Raw genomic sequence first — 17,330 nt, 5'->3', positions numbered from 1 at the left:
TGATTATGAGCCATGACTATTTTGCTTCTGACACAAAGTTTTAGGGAGATTTGTATAATTCCTGCATCCCACAAAAGCTGTGAGGAAGGGGTCTAGAACAGCCACAGGTGAATCCAGGATCCTTATGCTCTAAGAGACAGCCTTGTCCTTGTGCCCTGTGCAACTAGTTAAACTCCATGGGGACATGGCATCTGGAAGAGTGCAGGAGGAAACCCTAGGAGAGAGATTGTACATACACTTCAGGAGTACTGGGCCAGCTGTGGGGTAGATATTGAGAGAGCTCACGGGTGCAGGTCCTACCAGAAGCCTTAAAACAACAACAAAAACAAACCAAAAAACCTATCCCAGGTCTGTGGCCAGCAAAACCCATTTTTTCCTGAGATACCAGAAGCTTGGGAAAGCCAAACACAGGAAAGCCATCTTTACCAAAACCATGCTCCATCTAACCACAAACACACCAATAACAAGCCCCAGAGTAGTTCTAAGATCAATTAGTTGTTACTAATGTCAAGTTTAAACAGCAGCAATGAGAGGTCAGAAGAAATAGAATGTGCAGCCCACCTCCTGATATTGAAGGCAGTGGAAACTGCCTATGAGGTGGCAGAATGCCAGGACTAGTAGAGTCCACTGCCATCACCATGTTCACAAAACTAAGGAAGGCAGGAACACACTACCCCACAGAGACCTTCCATAAAGTGATATTCGGGGTTTGGGGTTTGTTTTTTTTGAGATTTATTTTCATTATGTGTATGTGCACATGATAGCAGGTGCCCACAGAGGCTCTGGCCTGGAGCTAGAGTTACAGACGTCTGGTATGATTGATGGGAACCCAACTCAGATCCTCTAGAGGCACTGTGCATGCTCTTAACCACTAAGCCATCTCTCCAGCTTTCAAAAGAGCCAGATGGGAATTCTGGAGTTGAGAGTATAGTGCTTGAACTTTAAAAACTCACTGAAGGACTCACAGGGAGAGCTGAGATGGCACGGGAAGACTAAGTGAGCTGGACAGATCAACCGGACAATGCAAGTCAAGGAACTGAGAAAAGTGAAAAGACAAGGTTATGTGGCTCTCATCTGTAATCCCAACACTGGCAAGACCGAGAGTTCAAAGCCAGCCTGGGTCCCAGATCATCAGATTTGATGAAGGGCAGGACAAGAATAAAAAAGGTGATCTTAAAATCCATATGGACGCAGGAAAGAGGAATGCTAGAGATATCACCATACCTGACTGCAAGTTAGAATACAAAGCTGTAATAGAAACAATATGGTGGAGGCACAAAGCAGGTAAGCAGACTAGTGAGAATAAAGTGGCCAGAAGTAAGCTCATGCAGTGGAGTCACCTAATCTGAAAACGGTGCCCAAAATACCTTGGCGAAAAGATAGACTCTTTCACATACGGTGTTGGGAAAGAGTAGGTTCCACACACAGAAGAAGGAAACCAGATCCTTGACTCTTGTCTGCCAACCTGGATCAAAGTCAACCTGGATCAAAGCTCTTAATGTAAGACCTGGAATTCTGAAACTGTTAGGAGAAATCAGAGAAAACATGTCAAGATAAAGGCATGACCAAGGGCTTTCTGTTAAGGACCTAAGCATCTCAGGAACTCCAAGAACTGACAAATGAGATTTATAAGAAATAGAAGTAGCACCATGAAGAAAACAGACAGCCTGCAGAATGGGTGAAGCTCATTGCTAGCTGTCTGATAAGGTATTACTATCTAGAACAGTGGTTCTCAACCTGTGGGATCATCCCCCCCCCCCGGGTCAAATATCAGATATCTTGCATATCAGATATTTGCATTATGATTCATAACAATAGCAAAATTACAGTAGCAATGAAATAATTGTATGGTTGGGGGTCACTACAACATGAGGAACTGCATTAAAGGGTCACAGCATTGGGAAGGTTGAGAATCACTGATCTAAAGTATAGAAACAAGTCAAGACATTAAACACCAAAAGAATAAATAATACTGTCAATAAGTTGTGGTGGTAATCTAATTGTACAGAATTATTATTTTGATTGTATGTTAATAAATAAAGTTGTCTGGGGGTCAGAGCTATTAGAGCCATAGCAAGAGTGTGGCGGTGGTGGCACACGCCTTTAATCCCATAGATATCTGTGTGTTCAGGGTCAGAGCTATTAGAGCCATAGCAAGAGTGTGGCGGTGGTGGCACACGCCTTTAATCCCATAGATATCTGTGTGTTCAGGGTCAGAGCTATTAGAGCCATAGCAAGAGTGTGGCGGTGGTGGCACACGCCTTTAATCCCATAAGATCTCTGTGTGTTCAGGGATACAGTCAGCATTGGAGACATATACCTTTAAGACCTAGGGGGCTGTACATTCAGACAGTGACGAGGCAGTCATGTGTTTGGGTTTACAACCAATGAGAAGGCAGAACAACATACTATAAAAAAAACGAACCGACAGGAAGTAGGTCTCTTTTCGCGAAGCTGGGACAGCAGGAGGAAGGGTGAGATTTAAGCTCTGAGCTCTGACCTCTAGGCTTTCTCTTTTACATTGTTTCTGTGTTTCTTATTTAATAAGACGGTTGGTTACATCTACAATAAGTAGACAACTGGATCGAACAGTTGTTAGAAGTGGCCAATAAATATATGAAAAAGTGTTCAACACTGAGAGATTCCACTTGACCTGTCAGAATTATAATCATCAATAAAATGAGAACAAAGGCTGAAGTGGCTTAGTTTTTTGTGTGTGTTCTGACAAATAAAGCTTGCCTGGAAATCAGAGGGTGGAACTAGCTACTAGTTAACCATAGGAGCTGGGTGGTGGTGGCCCATGCCTTTAATCTCAGCACTCAGGAAGCTCACATCTTTAATACCAGCATTTGGGAAGCTCACATCTTTAATCCTAGCACTCAGGAGGCAGAGACAGGAAGTGATAAGACAAGGTGGAGACAAGATCTTGGCCCTTTTGGTTAGAGGATCTGGAGAGGTAAGAAGTCACTGGTGGCTGCTCCTCTGCTTCTCTGATCTTTCAGGTTATTACCCCAATATCTGACTCCTGTTTTTTATTGATAAGACTAATTAGGTTCACACTTCAATGTACTGCACTTGGAGAGGACCAGAATTTGGTTCCCAGCACTGACAACAGGCAGCTTACAACTACCTGTAACTCCAGGTCCTGAATACCCAACACCCTTCTTCTCTTCTCCATGGGTACCTACACTTCTGTGCATATAACCCCACACTGACATACACACCCGGATAACTTTAAAAAGTAATATTTTGAAACAAGGTCTCACTCTGTAGTGTGGCTGACCTGGAGCTTACTATGGAGACCAGGTTGGCCTTGAGTTTACAGAAATCTACTTGCCTCTGCCTCCTGAATTGTGGGATTAAAGGCATGCACTATCGCACCTGACAATAAAATTAATTTTAAAAATAATCAATGAGTGGCTAGAAAGATGACTCAGAGGTTAAGACCACTGGCTGCTTTTCCAAAGGGCCTGGGTTCAATTCTCAGCAACTACATGGTGGCTTACAAGCATCCCAGGGGATCCAACACCCTCTTCTGACCAAGCACTACACACACATGGTGCACAGACATACATGTAGGCAAAACACCCATACACGTAAAATAAAGTCTCAAAAAACTTAAATGTAAGCAAAGTCTAGAGAAGATGTGGGAAAGGGAACTTTTAACACTGCTGGTGCAATGTAAATTATACTACAGGAATTAAAATGGAAGTGACTCAAAAACTAACAACATGAGCCACATTTCACTCCTCAGGACACACACACACACACACACACACACACACACACACACACACACACACACACACGGGAGTGGACAGATGATTGTGGAAACAATGTTGCAGTACCTTAGACACAGTCACTATCTGACCCAGCAACTCCACTCTTAGGTATACACACCAAGAGAAATGAACACACATTCACACACACACACACACACACACACACACACACACACACAAATATATGAATGTTCATAGCAGCATAATTCACAACAGGCAAAAGATAAAAGCAATGCAAATATTCACCAACTATCAAATTGATAGACAAATGGGTTATATACATATAACAGGAATATTTTTCAGCCATAAAAAGAATGAGGACCCAGGCAGTGGTGGCACACACCTTTAATCCCAGCACTTGGGAGGCAGAGCCAGGCAGATCTCTGTGAGTTCGAGGCTAGCCTGGTCTACAGAGCAAGATCCAGGACAGGCACCAAAACTACACAGAGAAACCCTGTCTTGAAAATCCAAACCAAAACAAACCAAACAAAACAAAAAGAATGAGGAATTGATATCAACATACTGTAATACAGAGGAACACTGAAAACTAAATAAATGAGAACACACACACACACACACACACACACCTTACTGTATGGTTCCATTTCTAGCAAAAGTCCTGAATAGTAAAAGCAACACGTTTGTTGTGTTAGGTTAGGGCTGGGCGGTGGGGAGGAATAGGGATGATGGCTGAAGGAGAGAGTTTCTTTTGGTGATGATGAAAATGTTGAACATTGACTGTGGTGGTGGTGGTGAATTACAGACTGAATGGGGGAACCAGAAGGCTTGTGAATTGTATGTCAGCATAGCTTTTTAACAGAACAAACAAACTGAACAATCATGAGAGTCTGGCAAACCCTCATGCTCCTGCTATCTCGTAACCTGGAGGATGGCCCTTGAATATATGAGAATTGAGAATCATATCCTTCAAGCATGTCACCGAGACCAGCCAAAAATATGAACATAGGGATATGGTGCTGTTGAAGTTTACCGAAGAAATTCTCATCTCCTTCCATGAGCATAACATCAGAGTCTGTCAGAGTCTCTGTTAAGTTTGGCTTTTGATATGACGTGTTCAACAAGCAAATCATGTGACTTAGTACACCACTCTACCATGTAAGGGAACTTCTCTTCCACAGAGAACAGGGCCAACTTCAACAGTGTAATACTGCTCCTTTAACTACAGTAACTTTCTTGGAAATTCATCTGTAATAAGTTTATGCTTGTTGGGACTGGAGAGATGGCTCAGCGGTTAAGAGCACTGGCTGCTCCTCCAGATGTCCTGAGTTCAATTCCCTGCAACCACTTGGTGGCTCACAACCATCTGTGATGAGATCTGGTGTCTTCTTTTGGCCTTCAGGCATACAGGCAGCCAGAGCACTCTATACTCTATATAAATAAATTAAAATATTTTTTTTAAAAAAAGCCTACAGTTATCAATAATATTATAACATGTTGGCCATCTTTTCCCTTTGTAGGAAAACCTATTTAAGCATCATATAAAAGTCTGTTACTATCTGAAGTTTGGCAACTCCTCCTTTAATGAGACCACAGATAATTTCTTGTAGGATTGTTGATACAAACTGTGCTTTTCTGAAATTCTGGCATGATCTCGATGATTTTGATCTTGCAGCCTGTCTTTCTCTTCAAGGGCCAGCACCATGCCCACCACCACTGAGCACACACCTGGCACTCGACACTGGGCCCATCCACACAAACAGCCACATGGTCCCTGGACCGGCCCACAATTGCATCCCACACGTCCCCTGAGTATGAGCTCAGGGGTGCAGCCACTTTTTTGTTTCTAAAGCACACACATTATAAATGTGAAGACATTTCTTTCCCTCCTTTGACCATCTCTGGAACTTAGCTTCTCTCTATTATCAACCATCTCTGTTTAATGCATGATTATTTTTATTTCTTTTCTTTTTTCTTTCTTTCTTCCTTTTCTTCTTCTTCTTCTTCTCTTCTTCTTTTTGTTTTGTTTTTTGAGACAGGGTTTCTCTGTGTAGTTTTAGTGCCTGTCCTGGATCTTGCTCTGTAGACCAGGCTGGCCTGGAACTCACAGAGATCCACCTGGCCCTGCCTTTCAAGTGCTGGGATTAAACGCATGTGCCATCACTGCCTGGCTGATTTTTTTTTCTTTTCTTAATAACACAATCAAATGCAATGCGAATGCAATGTGCCAATCAGGAACAGCAAAACTTGTGTATATTTAGACAATATTTCTTCACAGTAAAAATGAGATTATCAGACTCTGGCACCAACTGCATGGCATTATTCACAATGTTTCAGGGAAGTGGTGACCCACTTAACCAAAGGCTTCCCAAGAATACCACCAGATTGGGAGCTGAAGAAGATCGGAAGCACAGAGAGGACAGGAGACAGTTGTTCTTCCCCGGCACCTGGCTTATGTTACTCAGCAGAAGGATGCTCACCATTCTTCAAGCAAGAAAGGGATGACATTGTCCTTTAATGCCCGCCCTATGACCTTGTCCGCCTATTGTGTATCAGCTGTGCAGAAATCCCCAGGAGGAGATGCTGCCCTCCAGATCTCTTACATCACCCAGGGTCTGCTAGTCATGTCTACAGAGTCCCTTCTAGAAACACCAACGGGACTGACCAGGCTCCACCTTGAGTGGTCCACAGCACAGTACCTATGCCCTCAGGTCGCTATACTGGAGACCCTAGACCAGTCAGTCCCCTAGACTCAGAGGGGCCAAAGCTGATATGGGTGGCCAACCCCAGCTCTGTTTGGAGGCTAGTAGGTGCACGAGCCCTGGCTCCCTCCCTGGGGGTGATCCTGACCTTAAAGTCTCCAGGGCTGTTTCCCAGAGCTCAGGCAATACTCTGACCTCCCATACCCATCTGACACATCAGGTCACTCTAATGGGAAAGATGAGACGCATATACTCGACGAGTAAGTCACAGTCCAGACCTCTGTACCTCTGCTCTGCCCAAGGTCATCTGCAGTCCACACCATTTCATTACTTCTCTATTTCTTGTTTTGCCTGCTTCAAGCCCAGAGAGGCATGGTCCACCCTCAACAGCTTTTAGGTCACTTTGTCCAGTGGCCTCCCTGATACAAGTTCCCAGGGGCAGGGCCAGGTCTCCAAGTCCACCCTCAGTGGTCCAGAATTGGCAGCTGAAAGGGCTTAGACTGGAAGCCATGACTCTGGGATTCAGCAGTCTATCCATATGATGCTGAATGGCAGAGGCCCAAAGATCTGCAATGTCACAATAAGGAAATCCTTACACAACTGGCTCTGGGCCACTTCTGGCCTTTAAAGACCTTGACTTCGAGGACATACTATCTGAATTCAGGATTAGCTCAGTGAGTATGTACAGCATCAGGTCCTGGCTGGGACCAGAAGGGGTCTGAGTTCTGTAAGAAGGCTGGTAGTCAGCTCTCCAGAAAAGTGTGAGTGTGCCTCAGCCTTGTCCCAAAAGCAAACACTGCTGGGCAACAGGAAGAACACCTGCCGAATGATGTGAAGGTATGGATACATCCTACCTCCTAGACCACCGGAGCCATGCCCACCCCCAGGGGGAGGACTCTCAGAACCAGACACATAATTGGAATGGCTCAGTGAAAGAATCTGGGGAGAATATTCCTGGCTGGGTAATTTGGGTCAGAGAGGCAAACTAGCAAGCTGGCCAGTCAGCTGACCAGCAGTTTTTTGGCTCGGCCCTTGGTGGCTCGTGCCATCACATGCTCTTGGGCAGCAGATAGAGATGTGCCGCACAGATCTAGATCCACTCTGAAGTGGTAGGGTGGCACACACCCTCTTTTCTGAAGTGAACATTCGATTTTCACTTTCCTGTCATTTCTGGATTGTCCATGCACTGGCCGTGGCTGTACATGACCGTGCCCAGTGCCACTCAGTACCTCAGATCTGAGAGCAGAACCGAGGCAGCTGCTTGCCTGGTGGCTCATGTCTGTCATCCCAAGACTCAGCGGGGTGAGATAGGATTGCTTTGAGTCTAAAGCCAGCCTGGGCGACACAAGTAGTTCCAGGTCTGCTTTCCAAGGAGCAGACTTGCTGGTGAAATCTCAGGACCCTTCCCCAGGCTCTCTGCGCATCGGCGTTTGCACACCAGGAGAGGGTCTGACCTCTTGAGAGCGGCAGTAGGACTGGGCTGAAGTTTAAACAGCCTGGGCTGAGGGATCTCTCTGTACACGCACTTGAGACACAGCCACTCTCCCTTGCAACTGTTCTTTACTCTCTGCATCTAACACCCCTAAAACTGAGCCAATTGACTTAAAAAAAAATCACATAGCTGGGCATGGTGGTGTGCGCCTTTAATCCCAACACTTGGGAGGCAGAGGCAAGTGGACCTTACTGAGTCCAAGGCCATCCTTGGAGAATAGCAAGCCCCAGGCCAGTTAAGGCTACATGGTGAGATTCTGTCTCAAAACAAAACAACAACCGATCTGTTTTCCATTTTCCAAGAGACACAGGGCTGAGGAATGTCGGTGGGTATCAATAGGCAATTCCATGAAATATCATCTCTTCTGTTTTATTTGGAGCAGATGGAGCAGTGACGGTCACAGGACAGTGGTTTTTCTGGAGCAGTTGTTCTGGCTTAGGCTGCTGAGCACAGACAGCCCAGTCTTCCCCCTCCTCCCAACCAGAATATCCTAACCCAGGGCCATCCCTGGGAGGTCCCCTGAACACACAGCAAGCACACTTCTGCAGCCCAGTTCTTCCTCTCCGGCTCCAAGGCAGCATCTGGAAGAAGGGGCTTGTCCTTGGCCGGGCTGAGACTCCAGGGGACCTTTGTGAGCCCTCGGCACACTCCAGACTTAAATCTCGAGGTTGTGGCAGAAGCTTACTGTGGAAACAGCCACAGGTTTTACCAGTGCCGTTGACAGGTACCCAAAGGGTAGTCTGTCTTGACAGGGTTGAGAATCCTACAGGGAGGATGGGACTGGACAGCTTAGATGTTCTTTTTTTTTTTTTTTTTTTTTTTTTTTTTCGTTCCTCAAATAAAGGTAGGGGTCTGGATTCCTAAACAAGTCCACCGCTTTTCTAAGGCACATCTGGATTACAGGGGCCTCTGGCACTCACAGCAAGTCCTTTGGGACCTTCTCAAGCCCCGCCTCCTACTGCGCCCACAGTAAGGCTCTCTCAACCCTCAGTCTCTTCTCTTCATTGGTCCGGCACCCAGGAGGCTAGGGCTTGGTCCCTGCGGGCCGCTGCCTTCAGCGTGACAGCTACAGCCCTCCAATCTTGAAGCCCAGCAGGCATTGCCCCAGGACCACCCTTATTTTGGTGCTTGGTGCCAGCGGCATATCACCTTCCCCAAGCTCCCACCGATGCAGCGTTTGCCTCTGGCTCCTTGAACAGTGTATACGCTAAAAAATAACGTTGTATAATCTAAAAAAATAACAATGGGTAAAACGTACCACACTTAGTTAGAGTGATAATAATTTCTAAGTTTCTTCCTAGCAATCCTACTACATCATTTTTATTTTAATTTCTTTTTATGGAATTGTTATACCAGTCCAAAAGAGCCTCTCTAAAGTCCTTGGTGCTGCTTTGTACGAAGTAGGAAGACCTACTTTTATCCATTTCAAGGACTGTATGAAGCCCTTTACTGTCAGAAAACAGATTGGTGTGAACATGATTTTAGGAAGGTTTGAAATATTTGTAAGATGCCTGCAAAGAGGTTCCAGTCATCAAATATAACATCGTATGAACAGTAAAAAACGAAAAACTAAAATGAAAGGGATACCTAAAGGTCAGAAATTACCAGGAGCATCAGCGGCGGGTGGAGCTGTGGCTCAGGCCTGAACCCCAGAGGCTAGAACTTGGTTCCATGGGCTAAGACAGGTAGTACATGCCATAAGCCGCGACCGGCCCGGCGAGGACGCCAGGAACCGCGCCGCCGCCGAAAGAGGCCGGGGAGCTGTGCAGCTGAGTGCCCAGCGGAAACGGCAGGGCAAACGCCGGCAGTAGTGGCTTGGCTGCCAGCTTCAGCTTCTCCAGCTCAGCCTCCTGCAGCCGCTTGGCCTTGGCTCGGCGGTTCTGAAACCAGATCTTGACTTGAGTCTCAGTGAGGCTCAAACTGCTGGAGAACTCGGCGCGTTCAGCAATGGACAAGTACTGCTTCTGGTGAAACTTGCGCTCAAGCGCCAGCAGCTGCGCGGTGGTGAAGGGCGTCCGTGGCTTGCGGTTGTTTTTGTGTTTGCGGAGGGTGCAGGGTGGAGGGCTGGGGGCACCTGAAAGGAAAGAGAAGCACAGGGCGAGCGCTCAAACCCTGGCTGCACACCCCTATCCCGACACTGTCCCATCCCCTACAAAGGAAGGTTGGTGCTCCGTGACCACTCCGCTCAGAGGAGCGAGGTCTCCAAAGCCACGTGGATAAGCAAAGCAAGGGGGCAGGGAAGTGGAGGGGAGGCGCTCTAGACTCTCCCAATCCGTGACCTCGCACTCCAAGGAAACTGGAGACTGCCCACTTGGAAAAAGAGCGAAGCTGGGGCGGGAGGCGGCTGCAATAGCAGGATGAGTAGAGGTCAGGGCTATAGGCAGACTAGTTAGTTGTCGCGAGCATACGCAAAGTCGGTAAGGGGTGTAAAAGCGTGAGCGACAAGGAGTGGAAAAACATTAGGGGTATCTGTCCTGGGTTGCGGACTTCGCCCAGGAAGAGACGTGGACGTGGCTGTTGGGCCTGTGCACAATGTCGGGCTCCCATCACCAGTTATCCCATCACCAATTTGTACCAATTTGTGGCTGGGAGAGTTAGTGGCTAGTAATTAAGTTCGGAGCCACAGCGAGCATTGCCCCCGACCGACAGGCGGACTTCCTCGCCTTGAATACGCGCACGCTTTTCAGGGCCTGGGACCCGGGCACTGAGAGCACTTACGTGGGGGGCACGTGTGCGTGACCGGTGGGGGCCATGCTCCGGGCTTCGAGGCACCCTGCGGCCTCTCCTCCCCTAGCTCCCCAGGCTCGGAGCCCCGTACGCGCTCAGCCTCCAGCAGTGACTCGACGCTGAAGGGGAGTGGTCCATGCCCTACGTGGCCCCCGCCGCGTGTTCCGAGCCCCTCCGTGTTCATGTCGAGTGTCGCCCGGGCCATGCATGGGATGGCGGGTGCAGGGCTACCCGCCCGGCTGGTACTCGCGAGACGCAGCGGCGGCTTGTTTTGCCAGGACCCTGGACTCGGTGGCTCTAGGGCCCCTCCGCACCCTATAAAAAGGTGGCTCCGCTTTCATGAGCCGCTACCCAATGGTCGTTTCAGCCGATGTGCGGGCCTCAGTGCGGGTTGGATTCACTGCTTTCGGGGGCGGGACCGACAGAGAAGGGCGGGGCCGCTGCCTGGGAACTGAGTGCCCCGAGACCTGGGGTGGCATTGTCGCACCCACATCAGGTTTTCAGGACCTACTGCCGTCTGTGGGGGCGCTTACCGAGCTCCTCCTGCGGGAAAGGCTGAGGGGGAACCCAGGCACCGACGAAGAGATGGACTCAGCCTCCTGGAGCGGAGGAATGGACAGCGCGCGGGCGCGTGTAGTGTAGCCACCGTCTAGGCATCAATTCTTGACCTTGCTCGGATCTCGAGCCTAAGCGCTTAGACAGAGAGCAGTTTTGAGCTTGCGCCTCCTACAATGGTGTGTTGACCGGCTGCTTTTCTTGCTGAGAAACTGGCTCACGACTATTTTAGTCATAGCGTTCGAATGAGACCAACAAGATTCTGCTTTCTGATCCTTTGAGGTCGAATTGTGGTGTCTTTACTCTCGGGTCTCTCTTAGGGCTTCTGGAGTCTCCAAACATTTTCCGGGCCATTAGAAACTTCGAGGGCTGCGCTTGCTTCCCAGCTTGGGCCAGTAATCGACTGGAGAGACATGTCTTTGATCCCGAAGACAGAGGCCAAGGGAAGGTGGTGGAGGAAGACCTTACTAGCCTTAAGGATGCAGCTCAGGATGCAAGCGCCTCAGGCTGCTCAAAGCTGAGAGTCCTTAACTAGATGCCCGGTGCATGATCGTCTTCTGGGTGCCCTGTATTTGTCCGGCTGAATCGCTGACGCAGATTCATGAAAGGTGTCTAGAGAGGGTCTCCAGTGATGCAGTCTTTCCCTGACCGGGACAAGCAGGGTGGGAACCTCTCGATCGGCTCTCAAAAGCGTCAGCTGAGGATTCTTTGGGCTCGGGAAGGGTGCGGCTGAGGCCAGATAGAGTCTGTCGCTGCTGGTGATTCTTGTCCCCAAACCTCACAGCTCTTCTGGTTTAAAAACGTTCTCCCACGCTGCAGAGCAAACTGGCGCCGCAGCCTCTTTCTGAAGGAAGAAAATCCGGCTTGGATTTTAGAATAATATCGGAAATTGATTTAGGAAATCAAGTCTGATTAATATCCTAGGGCATAAAAGCAACATTTACTGTTTATATTTATTTGTTATTTGTTTATTTCCTATTTTTCCATATAATTCATTTGATCATATTCTCCCCTCCCCAACTCCTTCCAGAGCTTTCCAACCTCCTTGTTCTCTTTTTCTTTAAAAAAAAAAAATCAGGAAAAACAACAAAATAACAAAAACAAAAAATCAAAACAAACTTAAAAAAAAGAAAATCAGTAAGAGAAAAAATGCCAAAAACAAAACAAAAATAGCACAAAAACCGTGGAGTCCATTTTGTGTTGGCATCTACTCCTGGACATGCTTTGGAGTGTGGTAGATAAATCCAGTGATGTATACACCATTGGAAAAGGCTAGGGATTTTGTCTGATTTGAATCTGTACAGGCCTCCTTCCTGCCTGCTGTCAGAGTCTCTGTGAGGTCATATTTGTATCAGTCTGGTCATGTCTGGAAGACACTGTTTCTTTGGAGTCATCCACCATTTCTGGCTCCTACAGTCTTTCTGCCTCCTCTTCTGTATAGATCCTGAGCCTTGAAAGGAAGGATTTGATAAAGACATCCCATTTAAGGCTAAGTGCTCCAAAAGCTCTCTCTGCACATTGCCTAATTTTGGATCTCCTTGTTAATTAACATCTACTGGAAGAAGAAAATGCTCTGATGTGGGCTGAGTGATGCTCTGCTCTATGGGTGTAGCAATATGTCATTAGGAGTCACTTTGTTGTATGTTCCTTTAAAAAATTTTTAATTTATGTGCATTGGTGTTTTGCCTGAATAGATGTCTGTGTGAGGGTGTCAGATCTTGGAGTTACAGACAGTTGTGAGCTGCCATGTGGGTGCTGGGAATTGAACCTGAGTCCTCTGGAAGAGCAGTCAGCATTCTTCACCACTGAGCCATCTCTCCAGCTCCTGTTGCAAGTTCCTTTAAGCAGAATAGTAATAGTAGGTTTCCCCCTAAGCATATGACATATTCAGTCTCAGGTTCTTAACCACTTTAACAGTATCATGGGTCGGTTCCATCTGATGGAGTAGACCTTAAATTCAATCAAAAAGTGTTTGATTATTCCTATAAAACTTGTGCCACTGTTGCATATTTGGTTTTTTGAGACACGATCTCTTTATGTAGGCTGTGCTGGCCTTAAACTTATGGAATTCCACCTACCTGCCTTTGCCTCTCAAGGTCTTGGATTAAAAGCATGAATCACCGTGACCAATTTCTCATTGACTTAAAAATAAACTTAGTTTATTTTATTGTGTGTACGATTGAGGACATGCATTTGCCAGGGCACAGGGGTGGAGGTCAGAGGACAACTTTGTGGAGTCAGTTCTTTATTCTCACCTTTATGTACACTCCAGGGATCAAATTTTGGCAGGCTTTTTAGGACACAGTGCCTTTACCAACAGAGCCATTTCGCCAGCCCCCACATCATTTTCTTTCTTTAAAAATGTTTCAGTTTATTTTATAAAGTTTTTTTTTTTCCCAAGACAGGGTTTCTCTGTGTAATTTTGGTACCTGTCCTGGAGCTTGCTCTGTAGACCAGGCTGGCCTCAAACTCACAGAGATCCGCGGCCTCTGCCTCTTGCGTGCTGAGATTAAAAGCATGTGCTACCACCGCCAGGCAATTATTTTTCTTTTTTATAAATCTTTTGCTTTTTTGTGGTTTAAACACATTCTATAGGGAAAAAAGTAGATGCACATTGTAAATGTTATAGTCGGCAGCATCAGCCTTTACATTGTACTCTCAGGTCTGGTCTGTATTCTTTGTTTGTTTGTTTGTTTGTCTGAGACAAAAAATTTCTGTGTGTAGCCTTGGCTGGTGTCTGAGTCACTGTTCTATTGCTCTGACGAGACACCATGATCAAGGGAACTCTTACACAGGAAAGCAATTAATTGCTTAAAGTTTTAGAGGCTTTAGTCCATTATCATGATGGCAGGGAGCATGGCAGCAGGCAGGCATGGTGCTGGAGAAGTAGCTATGGGCTACATCCTGAAAGAGAAGGCATGGGAGGGGGAGGAAAGGGAGGGAGGGAGAAAGAGAGAGAGAGAGACTGGGTCTGATATGGGCCTTTGAAACCTCAAAGTCCATGCCCCAGTGACATTCTTCCTCCAACAAGGCCACACTTCCTGATTCTTCTCAAATAGTGCCACCCCCTGATGACTAAGTATTCAAATACATGAACCTATGGAGGCCATTCTTTTCCAAATCATGTCAGCTGGCCTAGAACTTGCTATGTAGACCAGGCTGGCCTTGAACTGCCAAACATTCCCGCCCCATTTCTACCTGTGTTGGGATCACATGTGTGTGCCACCACAACCAGCTCTGTATTCTTGAGTTCTGTTCTGGGGCAGTCACATCATTTGGGCGCATGTTGGTCCTTTTGGGTCTGCTTTTTAAGATTTCTCAGGCAGGGCTGCCACAGTGCTTGACCAGAGTCAGTTCTTTGACTGGGGCCTGGCCCTCTGTCCATAACCTCTCAACCCCAGCTAGACTCGGGAAACACTGTGGGAAGACCTCTTTCCCACAAACTTACTCAGCTTTCTGATCTTAGGATAAAATACCTAAGCTAGGGCTTCCAAACCTTCAGTCCATGGTCACTTGGCCCTGTTATTTCTGAGCTTGTGGGAATCTTATGGTGGGGAGCATGTGGTGGAACAAAGCTGCTCACTTTGTGGCAGCTGGAAGCAAAGTGGGGTGGTGGTCAAGTCAAGACACCTTCTTCAAGGACACACGTCCACCTGCACCCGTCTCCTACAAAGACTGTACAACTAATGCAAGAAATCCACAGAGTCTATTTAATGAGCAAGGAATTTATTCGAGGGTTAATTCACTACGATGGGAGATTTATCGTAGGGCCTGAGGATGCTGAGCTATAACCCACACTGATTTGCCTGGCCCAAGATCTCAGCATCCAATACCACAAGGAAGAGAAAAGAGAGCTGCTTATGTGCAGTGCATCCCAGGTCTTAAGGGTCCCAACTGGCAAAACCCCAGGGTCATGTACTTCAAGGTCAGAGGCAGATGTAACAGTTACCTGCTACCTCACTAGGGGTGGTGCTTCAAGGTGAAAGCTAGAACAGCTACCCACTGCATACAACCTCCCAGTAGTGCCACAGATTTGGTAAATGAGCCTTTTTAGGGTCAAAACCTAGGTTCTGGAAGCTCCAACAAACTAGACTTGACCACTCTTCTCCAACAGGCCAAGAGACAAGTAATAGTGTAAAGCAGAGGCAGGGGATTTATTCATTGTGGCCACATTCCTTATGCTCATATTAACAGTAATAATGGTTGGGGAGAGGAAACTCTTCCAGGGTCAAAGCTGCTGCAAGCTGTGTAGATAGCTCCAGAAATGCAGCTTTTGTGAGTTCTCATCTGTACTGGTTGGGCTTTTCAGCGACGCAGCTCCCTTTGATTCACCCCCACTTCTGGAAGTAGCCCCTTACACCCCTACTCTTGTAACTCTAGATTGGAATAGGTCTCTTGGTCTGCCTGTGATCCCCTTTTTGGTGCAAATAGACATTTGTTCTCATCTTCCTGGTGTATGGGGGTGAGGGGTGGATCACACAATACCAGCTCAGCAGGTGTGATGAGTCCCTCAAGACTTTAGGATGGGATGGCTGACCTCCCCATCTAGTGCCTGGAGCCAGCTAATGGTGCAGCTTGGGCAGTTTTTCTTGTGCCCTGTGGCTCTACCTTCTATGAAGCCAGGTCTGTGTGTCCATCTGCCCAGGCTCTCCTCCATTCTACCATGGGCTAGTGTAGTGGGCTTTTTCTTTTGGGCAACCAACCAGCTCCCAAATCATGACACAGAGACTTAATATTAGTTATGAATGCTCAGCTTTATCTTATGCTTGCTTCTTATAACTTAACCTGTTTCTTTTCATCTATGTTTTGCCTTGGGGCTTTTTACATTTTCTTTCCGTATATCTTACTTTCCTGTTGTCTCCATGGCTGGCTGGTGGCTGCTTGGCTTCTGTCCTCAGGTGTGTCCCTCTCTTTCTCTCTCATTCTCTCCCCCTTCTCTTCTCTCTCCTTCTCTTATTTATTCTCTCTGTCCACCAGCCCCACCTATCCTTCTTCTGCCTAGCTATTGGCCATTCAGCTTTTTATTAGACCAATCAGGTGCCTTAGACCGGTAAGGTGAAACAGTAACACATCTTTACCTAATTAAACAAATGCAGCACAAACAAATGTGACACATCTTTACACAGTTAAAATAATATTCCACAACAGATCAGTTGGGCTTCAGTGTCTACTCTAGGTATCTTCAGATTATTTAACTCTTGCTGGCCAGCCCCCGACACACAGGTGATGCAAAAAATTACTAAGATTATTCTTGGGTCTGTAAGCCCAAAGAGAAGTCTTTTGAGGCATTTAAAAAAAAAATCAGTGCTTGAAACACAGAAGCAAGGACATATTTGTGGTCATAATAGGTGACAACCCTGCACTCCTAAACTCTGGGGCTGGGAATAGGGTAATAGGCTAGGACATCCCTACAGAGTGGTACCAAAAGATCCTCACCTGGGGAGAAGCAGTGTTGCCTTTCAGAGTGATGGGAAGGAGGAGCACACACACACACACACACACACACACACACACACACACACACCATTCGAGGGACAGCACAACTCCTCCCACTCCTGGACCCCCAAAGTTCTCATAGCCAATAGCCACTAAGCTGGTCTTAACTCTACCCTATTCCTGACTCCTTGAATCTCAGGAGCAAGATCATGGGGACCACAAAGGACTGTCTCAAATCTTCCATCAGTCCACAGAGGAGTACTGTGTATTCAGGTGTGCTGGGCATCAAAACCTATAGCCAGATGGGTATGAGCTCTCTCAGACTGCAGGCCAGGGGTGGTGCAGTTGTTCACAGAAATGTCTGTAGCATCCTGGGAGATGGTTGGTTGGTCCTGTGGGTTAAGGGTGCTGGTGGTCAGCCAGCTGTCTTGAGAAGTGAGGATGGGAGCAGGCCTCTTGAGTGGGAGCTATCCCGGTCTCCTCATTCCTGTGGGTCCTTCCCCTGCCTCACCGACATGTGGTCAGCCCTTAGGTCAGCTCAGAATAGGGTGAGCAGGGGTTAGAGAACGCCCTTCCAACATTCAACCTTCTCACTGTCAAGGGAGCTCCTTAGCCCATCCTGTCTTCACGAGCCTGCTCCCGCCTCCCCGCCCCCATCCCGCCCCCTCTGCCAGCCCC

At 47.3% G+C, this 17,330-nt stretch overlaps 1 protein-coding gene and 1 pseudogene across 1 annotated transcript; both read right to left on the bottom strand.

Annotated features, from left to right (window-relative positions):
- Positions 1-4,441: 4,441 nt before the first annotated feature.
- On the bottom strand, positions 4,442-5,533 carry LOC114695421 (annotated as a pseudogene).
- A 3,200-nt stretch (positions 5,534-8,733) lies between these two features.
- LOC114694952 (homeobox protein MSX-3) lies at positions 8,734-11,089 on the bottom strand. Its single transcript, XM_028872058.2, has 2 exons — positions 10,653-11,089; positions 8,734-10,008 (listed from the first exon to the last, which is right to left on the bottom strand). The coding sequence occupies exons 1-2, from the start codon at positions 10,864-10,866 to the stop codon at positions 9,611-9,613; spliced, it is 612 nt and encodes a 203-aa protein (XP_028727891.1). The 5' UTR covers positions 10,867-11,089; the 3' UTR covers positions 8,734-9,610.
- Positions 11,090-17,330: the final 6,241 nt, after the last annotated feature.

This window comes from Peromyscus leucopus, chromosome 1 (assembly GCF_004664715.2).
Source record: "Peromyscus leucopus breed LL Stock chromosome 1, UCI_PerLeu_2.1, whole genome shotgun sequence".
NCBI classification, from domain to species: Eukaryota; Metazoa; Chordata; class Mammalia; order Rodentia; family Cricetidae; genus Peromyscus; species Peromyscus leucopus.
Note: the sequence above shows the minus strand (reverse complement) of the source record. Positions and strands in the feature narration are given on the sequence as shown.

Coding starts and splice junctions, on each gene's coding strand:
- LOC114694952 (XM_028872058.2), bottom strand. CDS start 10,866: ATGGCCCGGGCGACACTCGACATGAACACGGAGGGGCTCGGAACACGC. Junction 10,009..10,652: donor CACGCACACGTGCCCCCCAC/GTAAGTGCTCTC, acceptor CTTTCCTTTCAG/GTGCCCCCAGCCCTCCACCC.